This window comes from Corvus hawaiiensis, chromosome 2 (genome assembly GCF_020740725.1).
Source record: "Corvus hawaiiensis isolate bCorHaw1 chromosome 2, bCorHaw1.pri.cur, whole genome shotgun sequence".
In the NCBI taxonomy this organism is placed as follows: domain Eukaryota; kingdom Metazoa; phylum Chordata; class Aves; order Passeriformes; family Corvidae; genus Corvus; species Corvus hawaiiensis.
In genome coordinates, this window is record NC_063214.1 from 70,955,456 (window position 1) to 70,965,107 (window position 9,652).

General features: G+C 38.9%; 1 protein-coding gene across 1 annotated transcript; it reads right to left on the bottom strand.

Annotated features, from left to right (window-relative positions):
* Positions 1-5,391: 5,391 nt before the first annotated feature.
* On the bottom strand, positions 5,392-9,482 carry MZT1 (mitotic spindle organizing protein 1). Its single transcript, XM_048295562.1, has 3 exons — positions 9,373-9,482; positions 7,342-7,487; positions 5,392-5,942 (listed from the first exon to the last, which is right to left on the bottom strand). The coding sequence occupies exons 1-3, from the start codon at positions 9,419-9,421 to the stop codon at positions 5,919-5,921; spliced, it is 219 nt and encodes a 72-aa protein (XP_048151519.1). The 5' UTR covers positions 9,422-9,482; the 3' UTR covers positions 5,392-5,918.
* Between the last annotated feature and the right edge of the window lie 170 nt (positions 9,483-9,652).

Sequence of the window (9,652 nt, forward strand, 5' to 3'; positions counted from 1 at the left end):
AGCTGGGATGTCCCTCAGACTCTTCACCCTCGTGAGGCCTCCTTCCCCAGTAAGGGGTCCTCCTGGCTGCTTCCTTGGGTAACCACAGTACAGCCTGACATCATCTTCTTCACTCCTTCATTTTCCATCTCTTTCAATGAAAGTTAAATTTGAGCATTAAACTCCCACTTGCCTACATAATGACACCACTGAGCTCTTTCAGAGATCCATTTTCATGAGCTGGTCTCTTCTTACATGTAAAAATTGGAGGTGAGAAAATAAGAATATTTATAAAGTGATAATAAAAGTGCCTAGACTCAATATATTCCAGATTTCCAGTGCAGATAATTAATAGTTGTGGTGTTCGGGTTTTTTTGATCAGGTAACATTTAAATATCTTGGAAACCAGGCTTCCATTTATCTTACTGACAGAAACATCACTGATAGTCATCCTAAATATTCCGAATTTTCCTCACATTACTTAGAGCTGTTTTACACTGCCCTTCACAGACTCCGCAGACAGAGGCTGCTACAGCCAGCCTCTCTGACACCCTGCAGAGAGGTATTGCAGACTTCACCCCAGAAACTGGATTAAAACATCTTTTAGAAGTACTTTTAATTTCATTTTAACAACATCAAGCAGTAACCAGTTGTCATTTCCCTAATATGCTATGTCAAAGTTTACTTACTTTCACTCCTGGGAAGTTGTGCCTTATTTTTAAGATTTGATTTCTCCAACATCACCTATTGTATCTGCTTTTCTCTGTCAGGTTAAAAAGATGTACCCACAAGATTTCCTTTATGCTCAAGGGCATAACTAGGGTCATTACATCTCTTCTCAACTTCCCTTTGAGAACCTGCACAGCCCCTGAGTGCTTTGAGACCTCTTCAGGCTTGCTTTCCCACCCCAAAACAGTTTTATGGCTTCATTTAAATTATCCCTGTGCTTTCTTGAAGTATAAACAGTGGGTCTGGAAGCAGTAAATAGACAGCACTATGGTTTTACTTCACTATTTCTACTTGATGAAACGATTTTCTGTAAATAACAGGAACTCTTCCTACAAATTCACAAAAACCTCACAGTAAAGTATCTGTTCATGATGCTTCAAGAATCCTTCTCAAATTAACATTTTTCAAATCCTGAGATTTTGGTTTCACCACTTTTTAAAGTTTTTTGGTTTTTCTTTTTCAAATCTCACTCCCAAGCTAACATGACACCAAAACAGGGAACACCACAGTACCTTTGTGCTTTTACTGAATGATGCCGATGGTGCTTTAACAGAAAATTGTCCTGCATAAATTGAAGCATACAGCAACACAGAATCACTAACGTTGGAAAAGGCCTTGAAGATCATGAAGGCCAATCATCAACCCAGCACCACCACCACATTCACCAGTAAAAGATGTCCTGAAGCGCCATATCCACACATTTTGTGAATGCTTCCAGGGATGGTGACTCCACCACTGCCCAGGGAAGTCTGTTTCAATGTTTTACAATCCTTTCTGTGAAGAAATTTATCCTACTATCTAATCTAAACTGCTCCTGGCACAACTTGTAGCCATTTCCTCTCATCCTGTCTCTTGTTACCTGACTTTTTTAATCTTTCAGTCTTTGCTGATAAAATCCCAAATTTAGCAGCTGGATGTTTGTACTGGTGTGAGGTCACTGGTATGAAACTCTCTGTCCCTGCCCTCACTCCTTTAAAGGTTGAAATTACTTTGACATACCTTTCATTCTTTGAAATTCTGTTTTCAAACTTTAATTAAGCAGTAATATTTGTGACTCAGAGTTGAATCTTCAAAGTAAAGTAACCTGACAAAGTCCCTAGCTCAGACCACACATAGTAAAGCTCTTCTTTAAAGCAGGTTGTCTACAGCCATACTACATCATGCATCACTGTTGAGTCCAAGTTATTGTCATTTTTTGTGCCTTTTAATTTAAAGTATATTCAAATAATAAAAACTGCAGTGTTTCTGTAGCACAAAACTGAGCATGTAAAAGCAGATGGGATGTTTGAAGTCGGAAAGTGCTGGGGAAGAACAGACTGCTCTGGTGTGCAGCCTGCTGGGACCAGTCCCTGGAATAAAGGGTGCCTGCAAAAGCGCACGAGTTAAAATCAGAAGGAACTAGTTGATTGAATCAAAAAGCAAATCTAGGATTGAACCAGTATTTGCTCACCTAAACAGCAGCAGGTGGGAAAGAACATTGGGGATCCTGATAGTTATCAAGCATGCCACGCTCTCTGCAAGACTGGATTCACAACTGTGCTTAAACTCACAGTCAGAGCTGCTGTATGTGACACTGAAGACACGTGTGTAAAATGAAGTGACACTGAAGACTGGTGTAAAAATGATGCATTTTATTCTAAATCACTGAAAAGGAATGAAAATAAATGGTCAGCTCCTGCTCTAGGTCACCAGTGGTCCTTTACAGTCTGATACATTGTGTGCTGCATGACTTACTTATAATTAACCTCAAAAAAGGGATAAAACAACAAAATTTCCCAATGATAAAATCAGTGATGGTAGCAAGACTACTAGCAAACTGTGATGAACTGCAGAAACACATGGAAGATTGATTAGGAAAAAGTGGCAGATGCAATTCAGCACAAACAAATAAATAATACACATGGAGATAAACAACCACAGTTTCCACGTATGAAAAAATAACCTCTGAGCTTATCACTTTACTAAAGAGTGAGATCCTGCAATTACCCTAGATAATGCCATAAAAACAGCTCAACATTCAGATCAAATTAAAAAAGCAAGTCAAATATTAGGAATTACTAGAAAAGGAATAAAGAATAAGAAAGTAATCAAGCAGGCCTAGTACTTAACTGCATGGCTAATGTTGTATGCATTTTTGGTTCCCGTCTCAGAAAATAATGTATGAGACCCAGAAAAGTTTCAAACAACAGTAAATACAGATCCTATTCCATGCTTTTGGTCACTCAAATACTAATGCATTTCAGTTTAGAAGAGGAAGTTTAAAGGTGAGTTACATATCTGCAGAACATGGCATGGTAGAAAAAAGTTTACTGTGCAAGGGACATTAAATTAAACTAGTGAAAATCAGGCTCCAAACGAACAAGAAGTGGCAATTCTTTATGCAACAGCCATCTATTGATAAAGGCTGCTGTTACTCAGGAAGCATATATAGTCCAAATGAAACTAGCCAAGTACTGGAAAAAACAGCATTGAAAATTACTAAATAGACAAACCATATGATGTTCAGGAAAGCCTGGAATAGAAGACATTTAAAAGCCAGGAGAACACAGAAGAAAAGCAACCAAATGCACTTGCATTGTTCTTATCCTTCCTCAGGCAGCTGCCTGCGACTACAAAAGAAGCTATTGTGTTAGAAAAAACAACTTTGGTCAGGACCTGTATAGATATTCCTAGCTTATCTTCTCAGGAGTTCCAAAAGCATGAAAGTAAGGAGCAGAGAGGAAAAGCACGTGCTGTTTGCTCGGCTTCTTGGTTAAATGTGATAGAAGGTGATGTGTGTTACAAATGCAGCCAAGACTTCTCAGTCATCAGCGCCAAGTCTGAGCACTCATGTTCACATAGTGAGGATGCTATTAAAGTGATACACTTACCTTGCAGCACAAGCATTTCCAGTATGAAACTTTCTACTAGAGGGATTTTCTTTATCATGTTTCACCAGGAAGAGGAAAAATAAAACTTATTGTATTTGTTGTGGATGGTAACCCAAACCAAAAGCAGTCAGGAGTTTTCTTACACCACCTTTAAGAAACAGCATGTTCTCCCTTTAGTACATTAAGTAACCAATGTTACCATTTAGTTCCACATAATAAAGAGAAATAATGCATTTTTAATTTTACAGAAATCAAATTGGGGTTTTGAATGTCAAACACACGCCCTTCTGTAATTCTGCAGAACAAATGGTCTACCAGAAAATGTCTAAATACATAAAAGCTGTACGCTTACAGATGGTAAAATGGTAGATGCAATTTACTGGACAGTTGAAGATCATATAAATTATATCAATTATGTATAAATTCTCATATTGCAGTTGCAAGCTGGTTTTAAGCATTTCAGACATTGAACCCAAACCAAAATTGAGCTAGCAAGTCAGAAAAAACCCTGGAAATACATAAATGCAAACTAATCAATAGAGTGACATTCAAGGGAAGTCATCAGACTTCCTGTATTACCCAAAGATCTGGCAATGGAGGAAAAGGAAATGCACCAGCAGAAACATGTATTCTAATAAAATTTCAGTATTATTTTGGGTACATTTGCTATAATTACAGCAAACTTTCAGAGTTTAAGTTATACAAGGGAAATCTCACAGTCTTAGATGTGACTCCTGAGACCAGCAAGAATGCTTCCCAAGCCTTTTCTCATTGTTGACATGTATTACTCAGTCTAGAGAAAATTAAGAGAGCTGATTGCTCATTTGTGCTGATCTGACTGGAGTTTTCATGGTATTTTACTGAATTTTCAGATTTCCTAAGATAAATTTCATTGTTGATATATTTTCATACAGTCAATATTCAAGTTATGAACATTTAAAGTCAATTTGTAAATTGATGCTGTGAGTGTGCAAAATAAAACCACTTAAAAATTCCCCAGTTTGGTTATTTACAGCATCTTCCTGGAATGACTTGTTGGCGAGGCTAACTGGAAATAAAGGTAAGTGATTCAGTGCAGTATAAATATTTTTCTATTCTCTCTGCCAGCAATATGAAGTATTTAGCTTCCTTCCTTGCTTTTTGTAGAGCTATGACCCAGAGTGTATATGATGTAAACTCTTAAAGAACTTTTTATCTCTGCACAAATGTAACTTCAGGCTTAACTAAGATTCCAGGTTCATTTTGAAATCTGCTTTGCCCTATTAACCCTGCAGGTTGCTTTAGGTCCCATTAGGACCTAAAGGTCCTAATTAATTTCAAAGGTCCCATTAGGACCTTTGAAACCACCATTAACAAAAAGTCAAAAAACCTTAAATAAAAAAAAAAGCTTAAACAGCAGCAGATGAAGAACACACAAGAAAACATTTTCTTATGGAGTAGAATTCCCAGATGCAAGGATGCTTACTGGAAATTAACACTTGTTTTGCCATCAGTGAAGGTTACTAGTGCTAAATGAGAAGACATTCCTGTACCAAGCAGCTGCTTAAAGACTTACTGATACCTATCAACCAAATCAGATGCTTCTCATGTATGCACTGACCATTGTATTGCAGTAACAATACAGCCTTTAGATCCTGCAGTCAGAATAAGTGCAACAAATGCAGCATGCTATCTCCATGAAACATTCCATGTCATCCAGAATTTAAATTTACATACATATCTACATGGATAGCTGAAGAACCTTTGTTATCTAAGTGAAACACTGTTTCCCAGTAATTTGAATTGAAATCAAAAGGACAATTCAATAGCCACATTATTTAAAAAATGCTTTATTTATTACTTTCAGCTTAAGACTTAAGTTACTGCCCTTCCTCTAAAATAAAGTTAGTATGGGCTTCATTCTTATCTGGACCATAAAGCAAGACTAAAACTGTACATGTAGTTTTTCATCAAAGCAAGAGATAAAACCCAGAATATACTAGCACTTCTAAAGGATGCAATAACAAAGCTACACTCATTATAAAAAGATCTGTTGGTGCACATTAAATTCAACAAATGTACAATATCTGGCATGATTTTAGAAGTATAGGATGCCAAAGAAGAGCAGTTGCACAATACTCACAAACAGTTCACAAAAATACCAAGTAATAATATTACTAGTGAACTTATTGAAAACTTTTCAAAGCTGTAATATACACCATTCTTTTGAAAAACATTACAGTAATACTCTGAAACCTTCACATACACTCCTTTCTTTTTTTTTTTCTTAATAGTGGCAATCTTCAGAGCTCCTGTTAATTTTAACTTGGCATGCTTCTCATGCAGAGATGTTCTTCCATGTCAGCCTGTCATATTTTCAGCAGCCTAGAAACAGAAAAAAAATTATTCCAAGTCACCAAAAGAGACATAACGTAGATTAAATCTAATCTTTTCTTGTAACTTTTTAAATTTACCTAGAGAACTTAAAGGTCTAAAAAAAAAGCTACTTTCATTTTTTTCTAATGAACACTAGTATTTTCTAAAAAAAAAAAAAATGCTGTCAACTGCCACTACCCTTTACTAAAAGAGCCACTGATGTTTGCTTGTGTTACATCCTGTATCTAAGCAGCTTTAAGCTTGTACATTTTACCCTAATACTTTCAAGAAAGGCTCAAATGCATAAATATAGTTACCTTTGGAGTTTACTTTATATAACTTATGGTAATTATTACCCCATCCACACAGACAAATTATTGACACAAAACTCAGAAGAACGACACTAATCATAACTGCATAAATCACACTGCCAATTATTTGATTAAGAACATAAGTATTTTTATTACTGAATAACTCAACCCTGTCAACAAGGCATGGTTGTTGAAGACTGACACTGGTAGGTTTTAAACCAGTTATGGGACAAACATGCAGAGGAGAGCAGCAGGAATGGTAAAGCAGTGAAAGCAATGGAAGCAGTAAAATAGCCCTCAATTACTTATACACACTTAAATAAACATGCAAGCATATGCTTAAGCACAGACACAAATACAAAATATGCATGAGTATAGAAAAAATGCTAAGTTAAAAATAAAGGATGCAGTCTTTCAGAACAGAAGCAAGACATAGGCTTCCCCTCCACCTACCAAAAACACCCAAAACACAAAAGTCATGACTGTGATGTTTAGGTAGACAGTAAAGAATGAAAATCCTTTAAAAGGCAAGCGAGAAGTTTTTTTAAACCACAGTTACCCTCTACTAGTTAAACAGGTAAATATTCATATATGAAAAGCCCTACATACACACACGACACAAAATCCCCTCTTGTTAGTCTTCGGAAAGGTTCAAAGCACAGGTTAAGGGGGTAAAAGCAATACGTAAGATTATGTTAACAAGCTGCGTGTAACTGTTTACAAGCACTGCTGCATACTGTTAGATCTGAGGTTGTAGAAATGAGGTGATATTGGTTAAAGGAAAAACCTAATTGTGATATTATGCAGGTAAGGGGACAAATGGTGACCATAATAAAAATTTTTGAGTTTTGGTTGTGGTTCTTTTCCTTCAGAAGAGTTAGTCTAATTATTTCTTTTCTACAAAACATGTTATTTGTACCATTTCCTGCTTCACGTTGAATTCAGTTGTATTTATTGCCTCTTCTATTGAACAGTTAATTTTCTTGATTTAAAAACGAGTCATACCCAACTACATTTTACAAACTGAAGCATAGCAAGTTGCATGTACATCTTACTCTTAAAAACAAATTTATAAGCTTTTTAAACTAGAGCATTACCTTTAGAGCTTCTGTAGCCTTACGAAGTTCTTTAATAACAGATGATAATGCTTCTGGATTTATCCCTTGTTCACAAAGCCGCACACAAATAGACAATGTCTCCATATCCAAGCCAGTGTTTAATATTCTTGAAATCTCAAACAGAACTGCAACAGAAAAAAATGAAAAAGCAGTTTAGTCCCTACAGACTACAAAAATTTCAATGATCAAAATTGTTCCTCATCAACATTTAACTTCTACTGTACCTCTACAGTGTGAACATGGTAGATGTCCATTGCTGTTTGAACTTCAACAACATGCTCAATTTTCTAGCATAAGCCAAAAGCTACAGCTTTTAACACAAACACCATGCTTTCCTGGTTCAGGAAATTTAATACTGGATAATGGGTTTTGAAAAACTAAAGAAAAAAGTGAAGAATTCAACAATTAACATGCCTGCCAATTAGGTAAAAGGTAGGCTGTAAGACCCCTCTGTGCTTTTGGACTCCAGATAGGGATGAAGCTCTTTCTAATCTTTAGGTGTTGAGGCAGTGTCTTTGGCAGAGAGATGTAGCAGTTTCTCCACAACAATTCTGAGCTCTTAACATCTTTACAAACAACAACTGCTAAATGTCTATATCTATCCTAAATAAAATATACACATAGTTACACAGGAAGCCTGGGCTCCTAAATCTAAAGATCAGTGCACTTTCTATACCTGTTCTCAAAAGCCTTACTTTGTCTTTATTGTCCCTCCTGTCTAAATCATTCCCACAGAAGTGGAAAGAGGGAAGTTGTCAGAGATTCTCTGTCCTTCCCAAAGAAGTCTATCTGCACAAAATGGTTTTACCCTCTTGCAGCATCACAGGGGCCATAATGACCCTGCTAGTCCTGTCTTGCCTCCAGCAGCAGGTCAGAGCATGGAGATCAGTGGCTGAAATGCTAATTTTTACACCAGCTCAACTCATGAGGGTCTGTACTAAGAAATGCTTTTGTAACAGCAGCGGTAACTTCAAGAGAAGTGAAGATGCTGAGAAAATAACAAAGCACTACCCCTTGAACATTCTCCCTAGACTCTACTCCCTCATTAGGGCGTTTTCAGAGAAAGTCTTCACATTCAACAACCCTCAGCAGATTTCCTGGCTGCTTTCCACTCTGCATATAAGCTTTTGGTATAGGCATTTTGTGGAATTCCAGAGTTTCACACTACACTGAGAAACAAGCCCAAAACATGGCACCTTTGGTTCCTCACAGTCAGGCCAAAAGTGAGCATCTAAACTTTACTCATCTGCTCACATTTCTCATGACCTATCATTCTCCAAAGTATTTCCCAGTACTCCCACTGCCCCTTCTCTCACATTTCCTATCCCATAACAGTACCTGCATTTTCGGATTGTTTTCATAGCAGAAACTATTCTAGTTCTGTAACACCGACTACTGTGCTCAAAGCTTTTTCACTATGTTGTAGTTCGGGTTTTTTGGGTTTTTTTTGTTGTTTTGGTTTTTGTTTTTTTGCAGTTTACGTCGGTTTTCTGACGTGAGCCACGCACAGGAATAAAATGTCGGGGCTCAGACCAGTTCAGGGGCTGCGCTGGCACCGTGACAGGGTCGGGGCCCCCGCTCTGTCCCGCGCACCTCCAGCCTCCCGCCTTAAACCCAAGATGCACTGGGCCAGGTCACAGCACTTGCATTAACCGTCACAAGGAACGAGAAACAGCAGCAAATATGTATATATGCACACGCATCTATGAATGTATATAAACACACAAAAGCCCCCACCCAGTATTCTGTGTTAGTTAAATTAAAAACAACCGAAATCAAAAAACAAGAAAAGCCACGCCAGGTCCAAAGACACTCGCTCTGCGGGGGTGTTTGAACCGTTTCACGAAGTGACACGAAGTGAAAAAGAAACTGCTGCGGGCTGCATCTCTCAGCTGCCGCAACCCGCATCCCTCTTCCCAAGAGGGCAGCCCTTGTCCACGGCCAACGGCGGGGCCAGGCGTTCACTCTCCCTTGCAGCCTGCGCGTCCCTGCCCCGTGGCTGTCACCCACCATCCATGGTCTCCCTCACGGCATTCAGGCTGGCGGCGTTGCTCGCCATGGCGACCCCGCGCCGCCCGGAACCGGAACGCCCCGCGCACTCCCGGGCCGGCCCCGCCCCTCCGGCTGCACGTGACGCCCCGGCGCAGCGCCAGCGCGGCGGGGGCGGGCTTGCTTTGAATTCGTGCGGCGGCGCCCCTGGCGATTGGCCCATTCGAGAGAGGGGGAGCCCTGCCATTGGCCCAGCGGCGCACACCGCGCGCCGCGATTGGTCAGAGTCAGCAGAGGGGGC